Below are 27,406 nucleotides of genomic sequence, written 5' to 3' on the forward strand. Positions count from 1 at the left end.
AATATAAAGGTGAGTTTTTTTTCTTTCTAATTTTGCATCACCCTTTTTCTTTGTGTCAGCTATAAAAATTATATACCGTATGTATGTATATATATATATATATATATATATATATATATATATATATATATATATATATATATATATATATATATATATATATATATATATATATAAAATACTGACAGTGGGTTGCAGCCCCATAAAAAATATTAAAAATATTGCATAATACCGGATGTAAGTACATTGGAACTTGACACTTATAGCCTATCATGCTCTGTATTTTAAAAGTTATTCTATTAAATAATATTTTTCTTTCTTTGATGGGGTTCAGGTTTTTGAAAACACGGTTTTGCAAATAATTTTATTCACATTAGCTAAAGCATTATTCAGTTCAAGTTCAGCTTTAGGGGAAAGTACACATTATCCAGTGGGTTATGGTGCACAGACAACAAGTCTTTACCAATATGTATATATTGTATATATATATATATATATATATATATATATATATATATATATATATATATATATATATATATATATATACATATATATATATATATATATATATATATATATATATATATACATATATATATATATATATATGAAATTTGCTCAAATTGGTTAGAGAATTTTATCTTCTGAAGAAGGAAATACAAAAGAAAAAGAAAATAATCAAATTAGCTCTTGTATGTAGTAATCATCTTCTGAGAGGTTAGGGGAAAACACATTTTGCTCCGTGGGTAGTGGTGACGATGAGGTAGAAGGTGAAATCGAAGGTAATTGTTCAGTAGATAAAGCAGACCTAGTTTTTAAAAGTTGTCCTGTCAAATGTGGTGAGGATGAAGCTGAACGGCTATTAAATGAAGGTGACGGCTGGTTAAAGTGTGACACAGAAGGTATATTGACAGCAGGAAAGGAAAAATGTTGCAAGGAATGTTGATCATTGCGTGGTCTCGAACGAGCCAGTGCTGGCTGTTGTTCAAAGTTGCCCATGTCTACTTTCAAGAATATGCCCATTATTGCATGTTGGACAGCAGACCGAGTGCAAGCGTCATATGTACGTAACTTTTTAGCAATTAAGTTTCCAAAATCTAGTGCCTCATCATTAGAAGAAACAGACGATTTAAGTATTTCGAAGGCTGTATCTAAGCGTTGTTCTTGAATCCTTTGCTTTCTTGATACCCTCTGTGATGAGATGGGGATATTTGTAGTTGTGTTTTCGTCTACTGCACTTGGGACAAGTAGATTTTCTTCATTTTGGGAAGCGTCTTGGTCAACTTCCAAATTATCACCGGTTTCTGTCCCCTGTATCTGGAAAGATAAGCGTATGTCATCAGAAGTTAAACAGATTGCATATATATATATATATATATATATATATATATATATATATATATATATATATATTAAATGCAAACATCTAGGAAATAAGTTGAATATATAGGCTACTTTTGTAAAATCTGTTAAGATAAATATATATATATATATATATATATATATATATATATATATATATATATATAGTGTGTGTGTGTCCGTAACAATTTTTTCTCTCCTACAGGTTCCAACGACGGAAGACAATTGGTTAGCCATCGCCAAAGGATTTGAAGAGTTGTGGAACTATCCTCATCTCCTAGGAGCCATGGATGGGAAGCATATTGTCTTGCAAGCTCCTTTCAACAGTGGAACTGAATTTTTTAATTATAAAACAACTTTTAGTGTGGTATTATTAGCTTTGGTCGACGCCCATTACAACTTTATCTATGTTGATGTAGGATGTCAGGGTAGAATATCGGACGGAGGGGTTTATAGAAATAGTGCTTTGTATAAAAAAATTGAAAACAATGCCCTGAATTTTCCAAAACCACAATGTTTAGGGTCGAGAGAAAAAGAAATTCCATATTTCTTTGTTGGCGATGAAGCTTTTGCTCTTAGTCCAAACATGATGAAAGGGTATGCTGGCATGCACCCAAAAGGTTCCAAAGAACGAGTGTTTAACTACAGAACTAGCCGAGCTCTTAGAGTTGTTGAAAATGTTTTTGGCATTTGCTCTTCAGTGTTCAGGGTCCTTAGAAAACCCTTAATTTTGCAGGAGAATAAAGCTGCACTGATTGTAATGGCTGTAGCTCACCTCCACAACTTTTTACGAAGGAACAAGGAAGCAGTGAATATCTACACCCCATTAGGCACTTTGGATTACGAGGATGAGGAAGGAAATGTCATTCCTGGTACTTGGAGAGCAGAACAACACAATTTAACATCCTTAATTACGCTCAGACATGTTCCTCGTAGATCCTCTACAACTGCTAAGGATGTACGAGAAGAACTGTCTGATTACTTCATGAACGAAGGAAGTGTTAGCTGGCAGAACAATTATGCCTAGATGAAGGTCCCTTAAGTTTATCCACCTTTTATTAACCATTACCAACATGATTTTTGTATGTTAACTATTACTAACATAATTTTTGTATACGTAAGAAACAATAAATAATGTCAAACACTTAATATATCTGAACCGGATACTGTGTAATTTTCCTGCTTAATATAGGTTTTGAGCATAAAATTCTAGTAAGAGATCCATAATTATCATAATACATCAGTAAAGGGAGATAAAGAATATAGCAAAACGGAGATTGCAAGAATCACTAACAAAGAAATGACGCAAAAGATTCAGTAATTAACAACTACATTGTGCATGCAAGAGTATTTAGGCAATGTACAGTTTTTGGAGTAAATGTGCACATAAATATAATTAATTTTCAAGTATCTTTTAGCATTAATGAATGGAAAAAAAACTTACTGTGTTCATTGTTTCTCGAGGTTTGTCCTTGTCCCAAAGGAATTGCAAGCTCTTAAATGCAAACCACGCACTTTTATAGACCTCATCAGTACCTAGGGAAAAAAAATTCAGACATACATGTGTAGCCTATACTATCCAGATTACCCGCAATCACTTGGTATTTTATATCTAATATCAACATGTGCACTCACTAAGGCCCAATTTTCTATATACGATAGAACAAAAATAAATTATATTACAGATCAACTATCTGTAGTTCTGTACTCACCTTTCCCTGTTCCAGTGCTTTTCTTAATCTTAACCTTCTCCCTTCTCATAGACGCTAACAAGCAAGTCATCTTCCTCTTGCATTCCACCATCGATTTTCCCGTTTTTTGTGCTATATCTATCCATGCATCATTGCGACGTATTTTGTTAAAATGGTTCGGGTGTTTTGCATACCACAGTAAAGTCTTTTCTTCGTAATAACTAATAAACTGAAGGACCTCTTCCTCACTCCAATCAGCCATGGTACACATATACGTACTGACTGACCAAAACAAGGGACTCTTCTATGGACGGCCTTATTCATAGTCGGTGTCAAGTTCAGCCACCTCTGTTGATACGTGTGCAATACAGGTCCCGTCCACACGTTGCGTAACGTGCAAAGAGACCTCCCTTTGATTCGGGGCCCAAAAACCGACAATTGCCGGGACGGAGGGCGAACCGAGCCTCGAACCTCGCGGGTTCGGGGTTCGGGTTCGAGGAACCGTCCACACTTGCGTTTTTGTTACAAGAATTGGTTACAATACAAGGTTCGGTTCGCATGTGTGTACCCGCCTTTACGTGAGCGATCGCCGACGATACCGGCCGTGGCACACTTCTGTAGGCCTGGCTCAAGGCCAAGCCTGCCCGCCTCATCTAGCAGTTTCTTAATCATGAGTGTTAAACCGTCTCTGCTCTGCGCCACGACTACGATATCGTCGGCAAACGCTATATACTGTATCGCCACCCCTCGTAGCGTTGCCCCTACGCCCTGAGGGAGGCGCTTGAGTGCGTGGTCTAGTGCTATGTTGAAAAGCAGGGGGGACAGCGGATCCCCCTGCATGACTCCTCTCGTAATATCTACCTCAACTCCAGCAACCTCCGTGCTTATACTCGAATAGAATGTTTTGAGGTACTGGGTTGAGTTTTCATCGAGGCCAGTGGCCCTAGCTGTATCCAGCAGTGCCGGATGACTTACTGAGTCGAAGGCCTTCTTAAAGTCAATGAAGGCTAGATATAAGGTCCTCGACTCAGTTTTGGCCTCTTTTATCAGGGTTTTTAATAGTAGTAAATTGCTGCTGACACCTTCCTCAGCCTTGAACCCCTTCTGTCTGACTGAGGAAGGGAGGCGCTCCGCCAAACGTTTGGATAGAATTTTGTGCAGCCCGTGGGTCACCACGGATGTCACTGTAATGGGTCGGAAGTCCCCGGCCTCTTGGGGGACGTCCTTCTTGGGCAAAAGGGTAGTTCTACCCTTTGCCCATTCCTTCGTACAAAATTTATGCTGCAGGATAAGATTGTAGAGTTCTGCAACTCGGTCATTAGCCGCCGCTTTAAAGTCGGCAGCTCTTATGCCGTCAGGGCCCGGCGACGTTTTGGGACTAGTTCTCTTTTTGCACCATTCGACGTCTTGGATGGTCACGGGCTCAAGAATGGTGCAACCTTCGGGTACTTCATCTATGATAATGTTGCTAGCTGGACTATGCCTCTTAAAAAGAGCCGTCCTGTACTCCACTGTCCCTGGCGGAAGGGCAGGGCTAGCGAGCGGGTCTTTGCCCAGGATAGCGTTCTGGGTGACTCGGCCTCTGTTCTTGTCCCAGGCGCGTTGAGTCACCGCATATTCCATCCTCCTCCTCTTTTTTCGAGGAATGTTCCTTTCCAGATTGTTACCTCCCCTTCCATTACTCCTTGCTATATTCGGCCTCCTACCAAAAATTTCCTCTTTCAGTCGGTTTATTTCCAACTCCATCTCATCATTTGTCTCTCTATGGTCTTCACTACTTACAGAGGAATCTGGTGAACTACTCCCGTCGGGGCTAGACGGGGGAGACCCTCCATGGTCGGGAGCCAAGATATTCATGGCTCCGGTCATGGATTCAAAATAGTCATTCATCCCATCCTGGGACCTGGTGGTATTGTTATTATTGGCCTCTAGGGGAATGAGGGTTGTATCCACGTTATTCGTCATATTCGCTTCCGTCCATATTGGGTATATCATATTTCCATCTCCAGTACTCCTTCTCGATTCTCTCCTCATCTCATCATCCAACGTGGATGCCAACTCATCATTGGCCGTGGTGGTTCCCCTTATATTGTCCTTCGCAGCTTCAATTTGGCCATCACATCCTACTCTGCTGAGGTTAACCGTGCAGAGCATGGATAGAGGTACGGCATTGCAGTCAAAAGATTTTGTTGACGCATATGCTACTGCTCTTTCTTTATATTTTGAAGTCCTTCTCTTTGTGCGTACGCTCTCAGTCGTACGCCAAGGAAGGACTTTTTGCTGAATCAATTTATTAATATGGGGTTTATTTCGGTTCGCCCATTCGAATTGAACCATAGAGTTCTCTTCGTCCGAGGTCCATTCGAGTCTGCCTCCCACAAGGCATTCCCGTCTGGACTCGGTGGGCTTCAAAGTCTCATCCTTGTTAACCTCCTTACACTCCTTCTTCTCCTTCATATCAGCAAGCCTTTTAAGAATATCTTTGTATTGTTTGGACTTGCGCTTTCCGTTAATGCTGTCTAATGATCTGTTGTTTAATACGCACTCTTTGATCCTCTTATTTATAAATGGATAGCTACAGTTGGAAACTTCAAACTGTGCCATCATTTCCAGTTCTTCGTGGGACCAGGGCTTGTTGCGCCGATCTTCAATGCGCTTCACGTTCCCATCGTGATACTGATGCGCATGCGCACGTCTTTCATGCAGACGTCGGCCTGCGTAGGTTTTGAACACTTTTTCGCATATAGGGCAGATCGGACTATGCCCATCGTCCCCGTCCATGCCTTGGGCTATGGTATTCGACCCACTCATATGGCTAGAATACGAGCCGGCGACAGGAGCACTCTGAATTTGAGTACCCCTGCTGGCGGAGGGTTGACCCAATCGCCGGCTTTCCCCTACATCATTAGGGGTGGAGCGACCCACAGTCTCCCCCGAAGGAGAGGCTGGGCGGGTTGGGTCCTCCAAGCGACCCGTTGGACCCATCAAGATGAGTTACCGGCAGGACCACGTGGAGGTGGGTCGCTAGTAATCTATGGCTTTTTCCTCTGAGGCTTGGATTTCAGCGATGATGTATGCTTTGTCTTTCGCCAAAGAGAGTCATAGTTACTCCCGCCATGCAGACGTCGGCCTGCGTAGGTTTTGAACACTTTTTCGCAAATAGGGCAGTCATAGTTACTCCCGCCGTTTACCCGCGCTTGCTTGAATCTCTTCACTTTGACATTCAGAGCACTGGGCAGAAATCACATCGGGTCATCATCAGCCATAACCATCGTGATGCTTTGTTTTAATTAAACAGTCGGATTCCCCGTGTCCGTGCCAGTTCTGAGCTGGTCGCTAGGCTGCCAGCCGGAGTAATATATACACGTCTCCGTCTGGGGCCTCGCACGGCCTGAAAGCCGCGCTCCGCCCCAAGTCTCGACGCGATTATACTTTGCAGAACCTTGCCCGTTCCGCGGAAGGGCACCCGGTCAGCGAGGTCCGAGCTCGGTCCGCCGGCCAGCCGAAGCCAACCGACAAGACCTCGCCCAGTCCTGCCCCCCGAAACATCCCGCACCCGCTTCCCGGAAAGGCCCGACTGGCCCGACCCTCAGAGCCAATCCTTGTCCCGAAGTTACGGATCAAAATTGCCGATTTCCCTTACCCACATTCATCTATCAACTAGAGGCTCCAAACCTCGGAGACCTGATGCGGAGATGGGTACAGTCTGTGTCGAAACAGGGTCACCACGGGCGAGCGGGGCGCCGACCACGAGGGCCAGCCACCCGCACCGGCCCCGGACTCCGACCCGTGTGACTTCCTCACTTGCATCTTTCACGGACTGGCGTTGGTGCACGGGACGACACAAGAACTGTGTCGCTCTATGGCCACCGTGTGGTTTGCTATACCATCACCCCCTTCTCGCTTCATAGGATTTCCGGGGATCACGGGGCCTAAAACAGAAAAGAAAACTCTCCCCCAGACCAGACGGCAGTGGACACAAGCCAGGTCCCGTTGCCAGGAATCGTCACACACTTGACCCGGCCTCCACCTCAAAGGCAGACACCGGGCCCGTCCGAACACAGGTCACGGAATCATTACCGTATTCCCTTTCGCCACTGCATCCCTTCCAGCTCGTATCTATTATGATGACAAGTCGGTCCCACGCTGGTGGAGGAGCGCCGCGGCGCGGGTCTCGCTTCTTCTTTCTCTCGCTCGGACCTGCGGCCACCGGCCCACGCCAGCCAGCCAGCAGAGGACACCTACTAAACATTATCCTCTCCGTTTAGAGGCCTGGGATCACATGGGACACAGGAACTTTATCCTTGGGCTTAGGCCTGACTCACCCATGTTCAACTGATGTTGACATGGAACCCTTCTCCACATCAGCCAACGAGGCTCTCTCTTGATTATTTGCTACTACCACCAAGATCTGCACCAGCGGCGGCTCCAGGCCGGCTCACGCCGAGTCCCTTCGACGCTCACCGCTGCGACCCTCCTACTCGCCGGGGCTTCCATAGCGCCTCTCTCAGCGCCAAAAACAGTGCCCCGGCGGCCGAGTATCGGGAGAATGCTTGAGCGCCATACCATTTTAAGGGCTAGTTGCTTCGGCAGGTGAGTTGTTACACACTCCTTAGCGGATTCCAACTTCCATGGCCACCGCCCTGCTGTCTATAGCAACCAACACCTTTTCGTAGTGTCTACATTAGCATTCCTTTAGGCCCCTTAACTCGTACGTTTGGTTCATCCCACAGCGCCAGTTCTGCTTATCAAAAGTGGCCCACTAGGCACTCTGATTCTTTGCATCATAGAGCTTCACATCTCAAGCAAGCTCCACGTCTCACCCATTTAAAATTTGAGAATAGGTTGACGGCATTGCACCACCAAGGCCTCTAATCATTCGCTTTACCGGATGAAACTCACCTCTCCGAATGCCAGCTATCCTGAGGGAAACTTCGGAGGGAACCAGCTACTAGATGGTTCGATTAGTCTTTCGCCCCTATACCCAGCTCTGACAATCGATTTGCACGTCAGAACTGCTTCGGACCTTCACCAGATTTTCCTCTGGCTTCGTCCTCGCCAGGCATAGTTCACCATCTTTCGGGTCCCAACGGCTGCGCTCTCAGGTACTTGGCGGCGGACCACGGGTTGAGGGAGCCCTAGAGCCCCCCGTGCCCCGGGCTGCACTACGCTAAGTCCTCGGCCTGCGCCCCAACTCCCACCGGCCGCAAGACTGGCGGGCCGCCCGCCATCTGATTTCTTTCTTTATCCACTTAATTTAATATCAATACAATTTCTCAACAGGGTAGCGGTAAAATAGCTGCTATTAGAGCTGAAAGAATGTCTGAGCCTGTGTCACATCTACGTAATCACAATGCTGACGTTCCTAGTCAGACTCGCACCGAAGGCCATTCAGCCGGTATCACTCCAAGTAATCCACAGAAGACTGCTGGAAATAAAGAACCTTTATGGAAAAGTGCATATAAGGAAAACAAAGACTATTCGAAGTACAAGTTGCCTCCAGGTTCAAGTCAGAAAAAGAAAGAGGAAGAGTGCAAAACTCAGTGATACTTTTTATTAATAAATTATATGAAAACATATCACTGGGGTATTCATTATAAGGAAAGCGTGCTTTAGTACAACATAGTTTTAAGTTGATTAGACAGTTGACTGAACAGAAGAGATATTGATAGATTAGTGCAGGTGTCAACCTAGCTGGCCCGACAGGCCTAGGCAGACAGGGGATCGGCCTGCCCCAAGCAGAGCTCACTTTCATTTCACCTCCGGGTTTAGATCACCCTTAGACTCGCACACATGTTGGACTCCTTGGTCCGTGTTTCAAGATGGGTCGGGTGGATTACCAATCACTCTCAGGTGGCGAGAGGCCGCATTCTTCTCTCCGCGGCCTCCTTGCAGTGACCACCGCTTAGGCCCGGTCAGTACCGTCGTCGGTCATCACCCACGCCAAGGCGCGGGTTACCAGTCCGAAACGGCCCTCGGAGCCTAAGCAGCGGGTCGCCACCAACTCTACTCGAGGGAGAAATAAGCCCGCAGGCCGCGGCACGACAACCACGGGGCCGCGGCAACTAACTGCGTCGCCGGGTCCTCTCACTGAAAAGCAACTTGAACAGCGGTTGCCGCCCGCGCCCTGCCAGCTGAATCCCCTCTTTCGACCTTCACGGTTCCACCCGTTTGAGCTTCTAATGGTTTCACGTCCTCTTGAACACTCTCTTCAGAGTCCTTTTCAGCTTTCCCTCACGGTACTTGTCAAATATCGGACTCGTGGTAGTATTTAGCCTTAGATGGAGTTTACCACCTACTTAGGGCTGCAGTACTAAGCAACCCGACTCTACGGTAAAGACCCCTCCGCCCAAGCTGCCTAAAACCTTTTTACAGGCACCGCCACACGGGCCTACCACCCTCCTTGGGGCTGCATTCAAGCAATGACTTAGGCGGTGAGCAGCTCGAGCAGTACGGATCCACCGAAACGCAACACCCCTCGACGGCCGTACAGGACCACGAGGTTATGCGCTGGGCTGGTCCCCTTTCAGTCGCCCTTACTCGGGGAATCCCAGTTGGTTTCTTATCCTCCGCTTATTAATATGCTTAAATTTGGCGGGTTGTCTCCCCGCGGACGAGGTCTTCAAAAACATGCGCCTTCCAGGGCCAAGACGGAGCAAGACGTCCGGATCAGCCAGCGGCGTCGTTCCCATATTCCGAGGCGGAGGAGCAGCCTTCATTCTTCGGAGTGCAGGCGACTGCTGCAGCCAGCGGCAGGCAGAGCGGCTAGACCGACGTCGTCGTCCTCTCTCGCAAGGACTCCGTCTGTCTGGCGGTGACCACTCCCCAGGGCAGCGCAGGGGCGGCGGTAGCCGTAGCTGCTTTACTACTCGCTGCTACTGCTGCGCTACCTGCTTGCTTCTCCGTGTCAACGGCACCCTCTCTCCCAAGGGCAGCACCGTTCATCAAAAGGCTCTCTCTCTCCCGCTTCGTCCTCCGGACAACAGCTCACCTTCGTTCCTTCCTTCCTTCCTCCCTCCCTCCCTCGCACCAACGGACGGGGTCCCTCCCAGCAGCGCTCGAAAGAAACTGATTCTCTTCGACTCACTGCTCTCGCTCTCTCTCGGGATGAGGCCAGTCCCGTCGCCCGCCCGAGTGCACCAGCGGCCCCGGCCCGTCGTCCTTCCATCTTCTGCTCTCGCACAGACAGATGGCAGGAGGAGCTGGCCGCGAGCCTGGCACTCAAACAGATGCTGCTTCCTTCTCACGAAGCCACGAAACATGGCCCGGGACAAGACCCGAACGCTGCGTAGGCACTCAGGATAGGCACCCTGGATGGCCTCTGCTTCTCTTCACCTGAGAGCAGGATCGTCCACTATAGTCCCAGACACCAGGCCACCGCGCCGCCGCCAGCTGGGAGCAGCCAGCCGGACAGCAGCAACGGGGCCCAGTCCAGGGACACGGCGACATTTCACACTTGAGGGAACGGACCGCCAGCCCACAAAAATAGTGGGCGCCGGCCCGACATCCCCATCTCGCCACGGCTCACGGTACCCGCGGCCGCCCCTTCCAGCGGCGCGCGCCTCCGGCCGGCCCCCTTCTCTCCGGGGGCCGCACACTCGGCGCCGCTGCCAGCCAGGGCCTGCCGCAGCAATACCCTTCACCGGGATGGATGTTTAACAGACACTCTTCCGGGAGTGGCGAAGACACTGGTCAGTGCCCTCGCCGCAATGTGCGTTCAACTGGTCGATGCATCTCATAATCTTGCGATTCACATGCCGACACGCATTTTGCTGCGGTCTTCATCGACCCACGAGCCGAGCGATCCACCATTAGAAGTTGTTCAAATTGGAAATATAATACAAAAACATGGGCTAAGCGTGACTTCCATCACGGCCCGGCACGGACATGCCAGCGCGGCGGGCCCTCCTCCGATGGCCGTGCTTCTCTCTCTCTCCGACCATCACTACGGGGACAGTAGTACTCGACGTCGTCTCCGGCCAGCGGCGTAACCCCGCCTAAAGCGTGCCGCACCGCGTCGCCGCCTCTTCCTTCTCTCTGGCAACGCGGACGACAGTGGCTCCGCAGCCCTCGAAACGTCTTTGTACTGACTGCCCCTCCACTAAAAACCACCTCTAGAGCCCCACACTAGCTCTCTATCTGGCTCCGTGCACCCCAGGGCAGCACAGCCGAGCCATCCATCAGTAATGATCCTTCCGCAGGTTCACCTACGGAAACCTTGTTACGACTTTTACTTCCTCTGAATGATCAAGTTTGGACATCTTTCCGGCCCATCCAGGCGAGTCGGCGGAACCCCATTGCTGGGAGAAACCCGCCGCCCCAGTCCAATACCGCCAGTCCGAAGGCCTCACTAAATCATTCAATCGGGAGTAGCGACGGGCGGTGTGTACAAAGGGCAGGGACTTAATCAACGCAAGCTGATGACTTGCGCTTACTGGGAATTCCTCGTTCATAGGAAACAATTGCAAGCCCCAATCCCTATCTCGAATGGTTTTCACGCGATTTCCCGCTCCTCTCGGAGAAGGACAACCCGCTAACCCATTCAGTGTAGCGCGCGTGCGGCCCAGGACATCTAAGGGCATCACAGACCTGTTATTGCCCAATCTCCTGCAGCTATACTCGCTGCTCATCCCTCTAAGAAGACTGTGTCAAACGGGGCCCATGCACCAAAACGCCCGTCCACTATTTAGTAGGCCAGAGTCTCGTTTGTTACCGGAATTAACCAGACAAATCACTCCACCAACTAAGAACGGCCATGCACCACCACCCACCAAATCGAGAAAGAGCTCTTAATCTGTCAATCCTTCTGGTGTCCGGGCCTGGTGAGGTTTCCCGTGTTGAGTCAAATAAAGCCGCAGGCTCCACTCCTGGTGGTGCCCTTCCGTCAATTCCTTTAAGTTTCAGTTTTGCAACCATACTACCCCCGGAACTCAAAGACTTGAGGTTTCCCGGGTGTGTCTCGCCACGTCATGGGAATAACGACGGCGAATTGCTAGTCAGCATCGTTTAGGGTTAGAACTAGGGCGGTATCTGATCACCTTCAATCCTCTAACTTTTGTTCTTGATCAACGAAGACATTCTTGGCAAATGCTTTTGCTGTTGTTCGTCCTACGACGGTCACTGAATTTCACCTCTCGCGTCGTATTACGGATGCCCCCGACAGTCCCTCTTTATCATTACCTCTGGCTCCCACCACCAAGAAAATGGAACCGAGATCATCTTTCATCATTCCATATGCAGGTAACATTCGGGCATTGTATTCGAGAGTAGCGTGCTTTGAGCACTCTCACTTATTCAAGGTGAACTGGCTGGCCGCGCGGGACACTCGGTGAAGAGCACCCCGGCTGAACCGGGTTGGCTTCCACTCACGGAAGCTGTTCGGAGCCTGACGGGGAAGCACCGGGCGGTGACCTCCCCGGCTAGTCCAGAACTGAGCTCGAACTACGAGCTTTTTAACCGCAACAACTTTAATATACGCTATTGGAGCTGGAATTACCGTGGCTGCTGGCACCAGACTTGCCCTCCAATTGGTTGTTGCTAAAGGATTTAAAGTGTGCTCATTCCAATTACGCAGACTCGGAAGAGTCCCGCATTGTTATTTTTCGTCACTACCTCCCAGAGCTGGGATTGGGTAATTTGCGTGCCTGGTGCCTTCCTTGGATGTGGTAGCCGTTTCTCAGGCTCCCTCTCCGGAATCGAACCCTGATTCTCCATCACCCGTAACAGCCACTGTAGGCGCATCGCCTACAATCCACAGCATGATAAGGCAGAAACTCGAAAGATACGGAGCCGGTGCGGAGACCGTGCCCTCTGCACAAAGTTATTCAGAGTCATCACAGTAAACTGAACGGACCGAGGCCCGCTTGGTTTTCAACTAATAAAAGCACTCCTCCCTTCCAGTTGGAGTTGTAATGGTCACGTATTAGCTCTAGAATTACCAGGGTTATCCGAGTAGTAGGTTTGGATCAAATGAATGATAACTGATTTAACGAGCCATTTGCGGTTTCGCCTTAGAGCTGCCTGTACTGACACATGCATGGCTTAATCTTTGAGACAAGCATATGACTACTGGCAGGATCAACCAGGTAGTTTGCTTACTTGATCTTTCTCTCTAAAGGCCGGGATCCACGTCCCAAAGATCGCGTCCTACTGCACCCCGCTGCCGCCGTCGTCTTCTCTCACAAAGACGAGATGGCTGCTGCTGCCGCTGCTGCTGCCACAGCCGCTGCAGAGCTACTGCGGGTGAGTTCGGACACGGGTCAGGCAGGAGCCCGGCCTATTTCCTTCGCTCTCCTATCTCTGAATCAAGGGGCTGCTGCTCTCTCTCAAGCAAAGCGGAACCCTTCATTGCCACAAGTTCTAAGTACTTTCCAACAGGAGGCCAGTCAACTCTACTCTGCTGGCCAGTGACAAAAACATTGTCTCATCGCTGGCTAGTCTGAGCAGAGCTAAACCAGACCCACCCCTCATTCTCAGAGACACGACCCAGGGGAGGGCCTCTCTTGCATGGGCCCCCCGCATCGCCCTCCTACATCGTCAACCCTCGCTCGGACAAGGGAACGAATTCAACGCTCAGTTGCCGCCGGTCGCATGGGGAGCCATCAGCAGCTGCGGTAACCACAGTCTGCCTGCCAAGGCTAACGAGAGACTTGGCACTGACTCCATGACCTTACCGTTATTCGGGCCACAACAGTGGACCTGTTGTACCCCTCACGTGACACACACACACACACCAAACCACAGGACCAGGCAGTATGGGGCTCCACTAAACAGCTCTAAGACTCTCAGTCCTCTGGCTATCTACCCTTCTACAAGCTCTTTGCCACTGTTATGTTCTGTGTTTCTCTCCATTCTCAGCCTCTACACCCCTCACCTTCGCCACAAGAAGCCATTTGTCCCTGGTATGGTCCGTGTTTTTCTCTCAGTTCTTAGGATATGCACCCCTCACCAAGGCTTCCACATGGCCACAACTACTAGAATCCAGGCAATTTCTCAGTTAACTCTCACTCTTCATGGATTAATGGATGGCATCATCTGGACTGCGTGAAACTTATTAATCTCCAATCGGCAAGTCAGGAACAATGGACATTACCACCAACCAAAGGGCCACTCTCGCCAACAGATACACTGCTCTCTCCACGCCATCTCTACACAAAAATCAGGTCACCTCTTGTTTTTCAAAATTTTCTCCTTAACTTCCACAAGTTCACAAGCTCGTTTCCCCTGGTATGGTCCGTGTTTCTTTCAGTTCTGGGGCTCTGCATGCTTACAACAAGGGAATCTACATTGAATAGCAGGCAAGCATTTGGTTTTCTCACTGTTTGCCCTGGTTTTAACAAGCCCTCAGCCACTGAAATGAAAAATTTCGTATAGATACTTAGGGAAAAAAAACTCTATGGGAACCTCATACAAAATTTCAAACTTTTACTTGGAGAGCACCTTCTCCTATATATGTCAGGAACAATAATGCTTAACACCGACGAAAGGGCCACACCCGCCAGCGATTTTTTGATTTCACTCATGGGGTAAGGACCCAAACTACACTTTTTGACCATATATCCAGCATTTTACCGTCTGGTCTGGGTTCAGACGGGGCCCGGACAGAGGATCCAGTCTTCTCACAGTTTCCAAAGAAGCACTGCCTTCTCTCTCAAAGGCAATTGTACTCTTCAAACTGCTGCTGCTGCTGCTGCTACAGTAGTCACTAAGGCTTCTGACTGGGGCAAGTCCACAGGCTCACATACTATCACAGTCCTCAGAGTTCCAAAGTCCCACTCGCGCAAACTACTACCAAGAACACACGCCTGACAGCACGTCGACTGGTCTCGCAGAGCCGACCGTACTCCTGGTGCTTGCTCGAGGGTTCACATGGGGGCAAGACTGAGGAACCAGCCTTTTCACAGTTACCAAGAAAGCACTGCCTTTTCTCTCAAAGGCGATCATGCTCTTCAAGCTGCTGCTGCTGCTGCAGGAGCAGACTGGGGAAAATCCACAGCATCCGAAGTTCCACTCGTGCAAACAACTACCAAGTGCATACACCTCACAGCAACCCTACTTGGCTCGCAAAGCCGGTGGTACGCTGGGTGCTTGCTCAAGGGTTCACATGGGGGCAGCACCGAGGAACAAATTTAGCCTTCTCACAGTTTCCAAGGAAGCACTGCCTTCTCTCTCTCTCTCGAAGGCACTCGTGCGCTTCAAACTACTGCTGCTGCTGCTGCTGCTGCTGCTGCAGTAGTAGTCGCTGAGGCTTCAGACTGGGGTGCCTAACCAGGGGCACATCCTATCAGTCTTCAAGGATCCAAACTACCACTCATGATACCTACTACCAAGAGCACATACCTTCCAGCACATAGACTTCTGCCGCAAAGGCGACCATACTTTTGGTGCTGCTCATGGGTGGGTGAATTCTGTTAGGGGCAACTACCAGGATTAGAGATCACTAAGCACTGGATTGCTCTCGCTTCCAGGCCTCCGTGACAAGAGCACACAGCTCTATGTACAACAACTTGTCTCACAAAGCCGGTTGCACTGCAGTCTTTGTTGTTCCGGGTTTTGACAGACGGACTCGAGACCACAAAGCCCTACATCCGCAAGCACACAGCAACTTAGAAGGTACGCTGCCTTCTCTCACAAAAGCACTAATGCACTTCCTACTGCTTAAGCTGCAAGTGTTGCTGCACCAACATCTGCAGTTGTTGCTAAGGATTCGGCCAAGGGGAACATAGAGTCGCAGACTCAACCACAATGCCTTCTCTCGCAAAGGAAATTTGGGCTCTTCATGCTGCATTGAGCATGTGCTATTGCACTGCCCTACATGAATCCCGGAAAGAAGGTGGTTTAGCGCTAACAAACCAATAGCCCTCTCTCGGCTATAGCCACGGCCACTTTGGCACAGCTTGCGTGCGCGCTGCCCGGACCTCCGCAACGTCTAGGACACTGCCAAGAGTCTCGTCTCTCCGGCTGGCTGGCTCAGCACAGCGCCCAGAGACCATGCCGATGGGTGCGGGAGTGCGTTCGTTGCCGCGTCTCTGGCACCTCCTTCATGACTGTTATATCGGGCAGAACCGAATGACTTGGAGTACGCCACAGCCACTGACTGACTGGGCCAACTCAAAAAGTAAATTGTCGGCCTCACAAGTCGGCCGACGCGAATGCCTGCGATCGCAGACTTAGCTTCCCCCTGTTGGGACGCTCCGCCTAGCCACTAGACTGCCGCCGCAGCTCCTCGTCCGCATCTGTACCACCTCTTCCTAGTTTAAAGCGAGCAAAGCGCTGGGTTATAGAGGTAGGGGTGCAGGGGCTGCAGCTGGTTTTGGCCTAGTGGCTCGACCCGGCGACTCCGAACAACACCCTCAACTCGGAGGTAGGGGACACTGAGATGTCCTTAAAGCACAAGGGAATCGCGCAGTGAAATAGCCGGCGGGAAGGAGGCGGCGGCGAGCAGGCCAAGCTGCCGCTGCTGCCACCACCGTCGCCACTAGCAGTCGCCCGCGACGAACAGGATAATACCGTGAGCCGGTCAATGCAGGGTCTAAGAGGATCGCAGCTTATTTGGGATTGATTGCTGCTCTACCCCTTACGACACCCCGACTTTCTACGCAAGTCGTGTTCAGGGGGTTTGCCGTACGGCGCACTGGGCCGTGGGATGATCTCCATTAGAGAGAGGGGGAGGGCCGTAGTTGTCGAGCCCCACACTAGCTCTCCATCTGGCTCCGTGTGCCCCAGGGCAGCACAGCCGAGCCATCCATCAGTAATGATCCTTCCGCAGGTTCACCTACAGAAACCTTGTTATGACTTTTACTTCCTCTAAATGATCAAGTTTGGACATCTTTCCGGCCCATCCAGGCGAGTCGGCGGAACCCCATTGTTGGGAGAAACCCGCCGCCCCAGTCCAAGACCGCCAGTCCGAAGGCCTCACTAAATCATTCAATCGGGAGTAGCGACGGGCGGTGTGTACAAAGGGCAGGGACTTAATTAATCAACGCAAGCTGATGACTTGCGCTTACTGGGAATTCCTCGTTCATGGGAAACAATTGCAAGCCCCAATCCCTATCACGAATGGTTTTCACGCGATTTCCCGCTCCTCTCGGAGAAGGACAACCCGCTAACCCATTCAGTGTAGCGCGCGTGCGGCCCAGGACATCTAAGGGCATCACAGACCTGTTATTGCTCAATCTCCTGCAGCTATACTCGCTGCTCATCCCTCTAAGAGGACTGTGCCGAACGGGGCCCATGCACCAAAACGGCCGTCCACTATTTAGTAGGCCAGAGTCTCGTTCGTTACCGGAATTAACCAGACAAATCACTCCACCAACTAAGAACGGCCATGCACCACCACCCACCAAATCGAGAAAGAGCTCTTAATCTGTCAATCCTTCTGGTGTCCGGGCCTGGTGAGGTTTCCCGTGTTGAGTCAAATTAAGCCGCAGGCTCCACTCCTGGTGGTGCCCTTCCGTCAATTCCTTTAAGTTTCAGTTTTGCAACCATACTACCCCCGGAACTCAAAGACTTGAGGTTTTGAGAGAGAGAGAGAGAGAGAGAGAGAGAGAGAGAGAGAGAGAGAGACGTCTCAGAGTAATCCTTCCAAATGGAGGAGGAACCCTTTTGCTGTAATCTCCTCGACGTCTCCAAATAATCACAGGGACCATTGAGGAAGGTTTGCCTTCCTGTGATTTCGAAATATTCAAATAGTGATTTTATTTTACATTTCTATCTTGGAATATATCTAACTTTATATTTTCCTTTTTTCTAAAAGTAATGGTAAAAAAGTTGAAACACTTAAATGACTGAAATACAATGATTACTGGAAAGGAAAAACTAAACGAAATATATCAAACTATTTTTTTTAATGCAGGGGTAAAACAATTTAAACACTTGAATGATTAAAATACAATAATTAGTGAAAGGAAAACTAAATAGAATCTATTAAACTTTATTTTTCTTCTTCAGAAAGTAATGGTAAAAGAGTTTAAACACTTGAATGATTAAAATACAATAATTAGTGAAAAAGAAAAATACAAATAAGGATTGTTGTTCATCGTTTGCGAGCATTATTACAAAATATTTACAATTCTATCTTCGAATCTATCAAACTTTATTTTTCTTTTTAAAAAGGAACGGTAACAAGTTTAAACGCTTGAATGATGCAAATACAATGATTACTGGAAAGGAAAACTAAATATTAGGATTGTTATTTATCGTTTGTCTAAGTTTTATTTTCACTGTAGTAGAAAGGGCAATTTGCAACTCATGAAAATTATTTTCAGTCTTTAGAGGAAGGTAGATACTATAATGTTCATTTAGGATTTTACAAAAATCGTATGTAAATTTTTTTTCTTTTGTTATCATTAAGAGGGATCTTAGTCTGAGATGATGTGATGCATCCTTATATATGTTTTTAAAGTACCTCTCAAAAGAACAGACTGGTTTTCTATGGAGTCGAAATTGGCCAGCACTGTAAGTCGAGTTTGACTTCTACACTTTAACCATCCCTACAAAATAAAGATCATATGTCTGGTTAAATATATATATATATATATATATATATATATATATATATATATATATATATATATATATATATATATGTACACATATATATATAATATATATATATATATATATATATATATATATATATCCCAGAATGCCTATAAAAAGTTAAGAATTTATACTTGGAAACTGTAGAAGTAATATTAGTGGGGAATACCGTAACAACTTCATATTTGCGGATGACATGGCTGTCTTTAGTGAATGATGGGAGGAGTTATAGAAGTGATAGAATATTTGAATAGAGGAAACAGAAATGCAGGTCTGAAAATGAATGAGTACAAGTAATATAATATTCAATGAAAATGCATATGACAAATAAGTGTTATGGACGAAGCTTTATAGATTGTTAATGGATATACGTGCCTATGACCGACTTTAAGTGTTTCTCCAGGACCCGAGACCGATATTAAAAGAAGAATAAGCATGGGATGGAGAGTTTTTGGTAAACAATATGAGATTATGAAACGTAAAATGCCACTTTTTCTAAAAAAGAAAAGTATTTAATCAGTTGGCCATACTAGTTCTACCTTGTTCATTAGAAACGTGGAGCCTATTAAAGCCTTAGAACATAAGCTAGTTACAACTCAAAGAGCTATAGAAAGAATAATGATGGGAATAACACCAAGAGACAGAAAAAAGAACAACATGAATACGAGAGCAAACCAAAGAAGAGGATATTTTAACAACATGTAAGAAAAAGATATGGACATAGGCAGGACATGTAATGAGCACGACAGTTAATAGATGTACCTTAAGAATAACTGAATGGGTCCCTAGAGATTGGTAAAGTAGCTGGGGAAAGAAAAGAAGACTATGGATCGACGAACTAAGAAAGTTTGCATGTGTGATTTGCCATAGAAAGTTCATAAACAGGACATGTGTGAAGCCTTTGTTCTGCAGTGGACTATAATGGATGATAAGATATACTGTGTATATATCCTGTCACAAGCCATGGGGAGAGGGAGTAGTCATATCCCGGGGAGAGGGTGTACCCCGTAGAAGTACACTCGGGAACTACACATAAAAATTGCCGAATCAGCAGGTTGTAGTTAGGAAAGGGGAAGAGGGTGTGAAGGGTTGAATCTGTGTGTCCTTATCTAAATATCTAGACATAATTTTTCACGGCTTGGGTCCACTAGTAACAAAGGAAAATAAGAGATTTCTGATCTCCGCCAAAAGGTAATGGAGTCGTCCATGGCCTAAGATCTATCTGTGGTGGAAATTTTGTCAAAATCCATCTAGTAGTTTGATGGTATCCTGTTCACAGAAACACAAATAAATAAACCGACTCGATCGCAATACCTCCTTGGTATTGGGTTACGATAGTTGGTCATATTAAAAAAGGATTATGTCTCACTGCTCTTTGTTCAAAGCTGAAAAGCCTCTTGTCTCTCTGTTTGCAATGCTTGTTATTTTTGCTTGTTACCAACTCCTCTGTTCTCTATTCCTCGACATTTTTGAACTAGCCCTTTCGTACAACTTAAGTTTTATTAAGACCAAAAAAGATAAAAATATTTTTGTTCAATTTTATAAACGTAAAAAAGAGTTTCCATTTTGTTTCCATTGCATTTGAATTTGTGAGAGCTAAAACTGTAACTGTCGCTCTAACTACATTTTAAGCCTGTAATTAGTTGAATAGGGGTGGCCTTGTCCGTAAGATTGTTAATTTCTACCCGCTTTCAATCCTCAGATAGTATTTTTTTTTCTATTTTTTCCCCATTCTTAAAGATCGGCACTGAAGCCCATCGAGCCTTTTTCTCTCTTACTAACAATTAGATTTTTACTGAAATGTCTAACTGGGGATAGATTGATGTGGTGAAGGCGTTTGTGTATTGCCATGATTAGCAACGCAAGTCAGGGACACCCATACTAGGTTGGTTTGCTGTGAACGATTAGACTAAAGTCTCCTACCATTACCAATCTGTAGTGGTTAGCGAGGTGATGAAAACTTGCCCAATCAGAGGCATAAATAATGTTGAGACCTTTTTGCCCTACAGTGGACTAGAAACGGCTATTTTTATTGTTGTTGTACATAAACAATATAAATGACACTGACTTAAGCTAATTCCAACTTGGTTAATCACATTAAGTCTGGCATTACGAAAATCAACTCATAAAGAAATTCTTGTTATTCGTATTTTCCTTTAATTTTGATTATATTCTGTAATCAAAGTTGTTACTTATTTGGCTAAATCATTTACCGGAGATAATGAGTAGGAAGAACTAAAGGGTTTTTCACAAAAACTTCTTTATGAAAATAGATTTTTTTCACAGTAAACGAGCATAGGATGGTAGCTCTTTCTATGACTTGCAAAAAATATCAAAACAGCTTTTATTATTACAGTTGTGAACATAAAAACTCATTTAACCAAAGAGTTAAACATAAAAAATAAACCTTTAAAGAGTTCCGAGTAGTAACAGTCCAAATATATTAATTTCTAGCTGGTAAAATTTAAAGAAATAAAACGAATTACTTTTATATAAAAAACACACACTTTATATGGAAAGCTTCTATGATCCCAAGTAATTTGACCTAAACTATGATAACAATTGAATGATAATTGAAAATCAGCTTTAATCAGAGCAGCAAGACTTCGTCCTCATCACAATCAAACATAATGAAGGAGAGGACACATCTTCGGAATCCTCTTTCCTCCCTCGAAAGGATTTTTGTTTTAATTCGCATCCCAAAGGGGAATGGATGCTGAGGAGGAGGAGGAGGAGGAGGAGGAGGAGGAGGAGGAGGAGGAGGAGTAGGCAGCGGCTCACGTGCATATTTCCTCAGCCGTGAAAGTTGGTCTGGATTGTTGCCAAAGAGCTGTGTGCCTTGCGCCAAAAGAAAATCTTTTGTTTACTCGGGTGCGTTCTCTTGACAGATTAATTATAAGAGTTTGTTAATGCTAATTGTAAGTTATTTTTCTTTTAATTTGATTTTCAATAACAAAAATCTAAATTTTTACTCTCATTATCAGTTGCTTACTCTGTCAGGTTGTTAATAAATAGTATAATACACACACACACACACACATATATATATATATGCATATATATGTATATATATATATATCCACCTCTCTCTCTCTCTCTCTCTCTCTCTCTCTCTCTCTCTCTCTCTCTCTCTCTCTCTCTCTCTTCTCTCTCTCTCTCTCTCTCTCTCAGTATAAATATTTTAAAATAAGATTATCGGAATTGATCTCTAAAGGACATTAAGATATACGTACCAAGGTATATTTGATAATGAAAATAACTACATTTAATATTTTGAACAGTTCTTTAAAATTTCCATATCTAAGAAAACCTCTATTCATCAGCCTGCCTTGATAACAGCTCGACAAAATAGAGCACTCTTTCCCTTCCACGGCAATAGCCTCCACATACACCCATTGCCACCCAGATGCACGAAACGCCCGGCATAATTGCAGCTATTTCCGAAGTTCTCTCTTTCGGGATAGTTCCAAAAGTGTCTCTGGAACTGCTATGCTCATCCAGAGACCGCATTTAATGTCGTTGGCCTCATTTTATGGGGATTTTATATCATTTTATCTCACATGACGTCTTTTTGTTTCCGCCATAATATTTCGCGAATGTTTTGTTTTTTAGAACTGGTTCTCTTCATTTTATTCTATTATTTTATTGACCTATTATATTAACATAACCGAGATCATTGGGCATTTGACTCTTATTTGGATATACAACGATGATTTTAGAGAATAGTCAATTTTCTCTCCCTCTCTGCTGAAAGACCTGCCGCCGCCCACACACACACACACACACACACACACACACACACACATATGTGTGTTTATGTATGTTTACATTATGTATACAGATATGAATTATATATATATATATATATATATATATATATATATATATATATATATATATATATATATGTATATATATATATATATGCGTTCTTGTGTGTGTGTGTTTATGTGTATCTAATAATATAGCTCTTTTCCTTAACAAATGATGATACCAGACAAGAAAAGGTCGCTGTAAGTGTCACACCCATTAATTTCCTATATCTCTCTCTCTATATACATATATATATATATATATATATATATATATATATATATTTATTTATTATATATGTATTTTAATAAACGCACACGCATATATATATATATATTAATATTTATATATATATATATATATATATATATGTATATGTATATATATATGTATATATATACGCATATGATTACATATATGCGTGTTTGTATATATATATATATATCCATTTATCAATGCATAGGTAGCTTCCCAAAGGTATGAGGTTGCCTGTTCGCCCCCTCTCTTCATCGCAGCTTCTCATTTATTCTGCCTCATGATTCTAATACTCACAGCAAACACTTAACAGGTTAATAAGCTCTTAAAGATTTTGGATGCCATTTCCAAGGTATTCAATTCGAAGATAAGGTTGAAATTTATTGGGAACTTTTGATTAGGTAGAAATTGCGTTTTTAAATACTTCCATATTTCAAAAGTTGGAACTTACGTTGGAAACAAATATTTTGTAAGAACTTTGAAGGGTAATACCTAGAAGTGATACGCATTTATATATATCTAAACTCCTACTGCGGTACACAAGGCACTAGAATAATTGGAATAACTGGGCGTACATGATAGACCCAGGCCTACATGGCTGAGGACTATGGAATGTGAAGCAGATGATGAATGGCGAAGTATGGATTCAAAAGCTCAAAATAAAGACGACTGGCAAAATATAACTGAGGACCTTTGCATCAATAGGCGTTGTTGATAATGTATATTGAGTATTCGCTAAAGTTTCTATATAAATCCCATCTATTTTTTTACTGCAATAAATCAGTGCATGTCATTTGAGTCGTAGATATTTTATTAACTTGACATTAAGTATTCAACTGACAGATGTATGTGGTTTGGGAAAGCTTTTCTTCTATTTTGTGGATTTAGGAGTTTTTTCTATTATTCGATTATTATATTTAATCAACATGCAGTTTATGCTAAAGAATCTTTGGGTTATAATACAGAAATCCAAATTATTTCCGGTCACGCTAAGCGGCATTGCCAACCATATGATTACTCTGTCTCCTCCCATCTTGTGTAGGGAGGAGAGGGAATGGTCATACCCTGGTGAGAGGAGGGTATCCCGAGTGATAGTTAGGTTCGCATACACTATATATATATATATATATATATATACAGTATATTTATGTTTATGTATATATACATATATATATATATATATATATATATATATATATATATATATATCTTAAACATATATATACTAGTATAAGCAACCCAGAAAAAGCAACTGTTAAATATGAAGATAGATATGTACACACGCACATGCATCCCTCTCTAACCAGGGTATGACTTCTCCCTCTCTCTCTCTCTCCCCTACCCGCGGTACAGAGAGAGTTGAGCGTGACCGAAAAGAAATATATATATATATATATATATATATATATATATATATATATATATATATATATATATATATACTGTATATACTGTATAAATCATCGCTGATGGTAGCAACAGCCAGTAATGAACACAAATTTCCCTATCCATTCTATGAAATTTATAATATATATATATATATATATATATTTATATATATACACATGTATATATATATATCTATATGTATATATATATATATATATATATATATATATATATAAATATATACACTATATATATATATTTATATACGTGTATATATATAAATATATATATATATATATATATATATATATATATATATATATATATATATCTATATGTATATATATATATATATATATATATATAAAAATATATACACTATATATATATATATTTATATACGTGTATATATATAAATATATATATATATATATATATATATATATTATATATGTATATATAATGTCATAATCTCAACTTTAGCCCTGTGAGTACTTCCAACATTCTCTTCCTTTCCAGGTATAGAATTATTTATCTCACAAATGTAACTACTATTCCCGGTGTAGTTACATTGAAATTGGCCGAGTTCCAATTATCTAATTCCAGACCTCGTAAACTCCGGAAGAACTTCCCTGCATGAGAGAGAGAGGGAGAGAGAGAGAGAGCTTGAGCTTTCAATTCCCGAGGGAAAACTATAATGGGTCTAGGGTTGAATGGCAGGTCGTGTTCACTAATGTATGGTTGTTGGTTGAGTGATAGAGATATCTTTTGAGAAATGTTTTTAGAATATTTTTTTTTTTTTGTACGATTGGTGAGTAGTTTTTAAAGGCCGATCATGATGAATGGCAGAAGCAAGGAACAGTAAGAATACCTTAGCTAGATGATGCCCCCAGAGGCTAACCATATATCCTTATGATCAGCGCCCTAGCTCCCTCTCCACCCTAGGTAGGACCAAAGAGGCCAAGCAATGGCTGCTGATGACTCAACAGGTAGACCTATTGACTCCCCCAAACCCCTCATCCTTAGCTCACAAGGATGGTGAGGTTGCAGACACTAAAGAAATTATCGAGTTATAGCGAGACTCGAACTCCAGTCCTTCGATGACCAGCCACTGACGTTTTTAATTCAGTAATGATGCACGATTGTTGATTGCTTTAGATATCTTTTTAGAAATCTTTTAGGCGTAATATGTTCAAATTCTTTGGCAGAAAAGGTATTTGTTCTGAATATAGCTAGGTTTTTCTATATTCATAATTTGCTAATTATACTAGCTGCTAGCCTCTTATTCCAGTGCAAAATATATTTCATCAATCGCCATCATCATGTGCAAGGATGCACTTGTAGATTTCACATCATATATACCACACATATCGGTAATAATGAAAATATTTGAAAGTTCTTTTTTATGAGTCAGCCAACTGACGAATTATTATATATGTACAATGATAGATACAGATCATGGAAAGATATAGATCGTTCAAATAAATGCATTTTACATATAAATATCGTACAAATATATGCATTTCACAATTATAGATCGTGCAAGAATATGCATGTTATATTGTATATGATCAATTTTCCTACAAAACCTTTTATTGGTAGATTTAGTACTTGACGTGAAAAACAACAAACTGGTAAGTACGAAACAGTAAATCTTGAAACTTAAAATGATTGTTGACCTTATTGTAAATACTAAATAATTAGTAAATACTTGACCAGATGAACATTACTATTTTTTTATCTGAGTAACGATATCTAAACGTGGTGAAATGGTTTGTGTATCGCCATGATCAGTAAAGCTGTACTAGTCACAGTCATCCATACAGAGTAAAGTCTTCCACCATCACCAGTCTGCATTGACCAGCGTTGTGATAAAAACTGGCCAAACCCCAGACATAAATAAAGATATATATGAGGCCGTTGTCCTGCAGTGAACTAGAAACTGCTGCATGTGTTGTTGTTGATATTGTTGTTGAATAATTTCTGAGTTAAATTAGTATCACCAGTGAGGATCTTGTAGAGAGTATTTTTAGTGAATGCAATATCAACCAACTCTATTTGTTGTAGAAGCAACAACTCACTTATTTACTCTGTTATATTTAACTGCTGTTATCTCTAATGGTGCATTAGGTTTGAAATGTAAAGTCAGTACAATGAAATATTTTTATTTCTCTAGAAAATAGGAAGTTCCTTTCTTCCTTATTGTGTTGAAGTGAACTATGATATTAAACCTATATTCAATAATCTACTAAAGAATTGAATATACATATAAAGTGGAAGCCATTATTAAAATAAAAGAAAAAGAAATGAAATTAGAATTTAACACTATTAATTTTGATTCTGTGTTTTTATTTTAATGACGACTTCCATTTTATATACTGTAGATAATCAATTATTTAGTATAAAATTATTTATTTGGCTAATAGAAGTTCCATGTAAATTTTATTATTAAACTTTTAGACTTTTCCGAAATGTTTTCCCACACTTTCTCACAGAATTCGACCCTGAGCAAGAGGTGGCGATGCAGGAATATTTATGAGCTTGTGTTGTCTGGCTGGGATAAGTTGGATATGCTCTCTCTCTCTCTCTCTCTCTCTCTCTCTCTCTCTCTCTCTCTCTCTCTCTCTCTCTCTCTCTCTCTCACACTCCAGACATCGTAGGACTGGCGACATAGGCGAGGTTATAGCACAAACACAATAATTAAGAATTATTTTTTAATATATATTTTTACTTAAATTAGTTTTTTTTTTTTTGCATATTCTTTTCCTAGTCTGTATAGCTTATTTACAAGATTGTAAAGGGATAAAATAGTCTAAATTGTGAAAATTATCCTCCTGCTTACAATAAGAACAAAAACGTTTCTCAACAGTTAGGCAATATCTCGTGTGGTATTGTATAGCTTAATACAAATTAAGGATATTTTCATCACTTCAATGTATTCATGATTAAATATATTTCATAGTTAATATATTTCAGAATACATAACGAAATAGCCTTCAAAACTTAGCTTTATTGATCTAGTCTTTAAGAATTTCGATATCTTGATAAAAAAGATGTTTAAAAGATCCATATGATTCACCACCTCTCTTTGTCATGAGCTCTTGGAACCTTCCGTAGAATTATCAAAACAATATTTTCTCTTTATATACCACAAATACTTATTCCCACACTACTTCGGTATCTGCAAGATTAACTGAAAGGAGCAGGATGCAGAGGAGGATAATTTAAGAGCGACGGAGAATATGCAAATTGTGAGCAAAAGCATTAGCCTTTACTCCCTGGTTGGAAGGTACAAGTTTCGAAAGAGTGCGTGCAAGCAGACACACACACTTAAGCAAAGGAATATATATATA

The 27,406-nt window shown here is 43.4% G+C and overlaps 2 protein-coding genes and 1 non-coding gene across 3 annotated transcripts in view; 1 reads left to right on the plus strand and 2 right to left on the minus strand.

The window, feature by feature from the left end:
• The window catches only part of LOC137626182 (uncharacterized), a 2,575-nt gene extending 183 nt beyond the window's left edge, over positions 1–2,392 (plus strand). The window contains exons 1-2 of the mRNA XM_068357258.1: positions 1–9; positions 1,571–2,392. The exon at positions 1–9 is cut by the window's left edge and continues 183 nt beyond it. Coding sequence (XP_068213359.1) covers positions 1–9; positions 1,571–2,392 — 831 coding nt within the window. The remainder of the gene's footprint in view (positions 10–1,570) is intronic.
• Positions 2,393–3,578: 1,186 nt separating this feature from the next.
• Positions 3,579–6,041, minus strand: LOC137626184 (uncharacterized). The gene has a single exon (XM_068357259.1). The coding sequence runs from the start codon at positions 6,039–6,041 to the stop codon at positions 3,579–3,581; it is 2,463 nt and encodes an 820-aa protein (XP_068213360.1).
• A 4,675-nt stretch (positions 6,042–10,716) lies between these two features.
• On the minus strand, positions 10,717–10,876 carry LOC137626350 (5.8S ribosomal RNA). The gene has a single exon (XR_011041027.1). It is a non-coding gene; the product is annotated as a 5.8S ribosomal RNA (ribosomal RNA).
• Between the last annotated feature and the right edge of the window lie 16,530 nt (positions 10,877–27,406).

This window comes from Palaemon carinicauda, chromosome 33 (genome assembly GCF_036898095.1).
Source record: "Palaemon carinicauda isolate YSFRI2023 chromosome 33, ASM3689809v2, whole genome shotgun sequence".
Classification (NCBI taxonomy): Eukaryota; Metazoa; Arthropoda; class Malacostraca; order Decapoda; family Palaemonidae; genus Palaemon; species Palaemon carinicauda.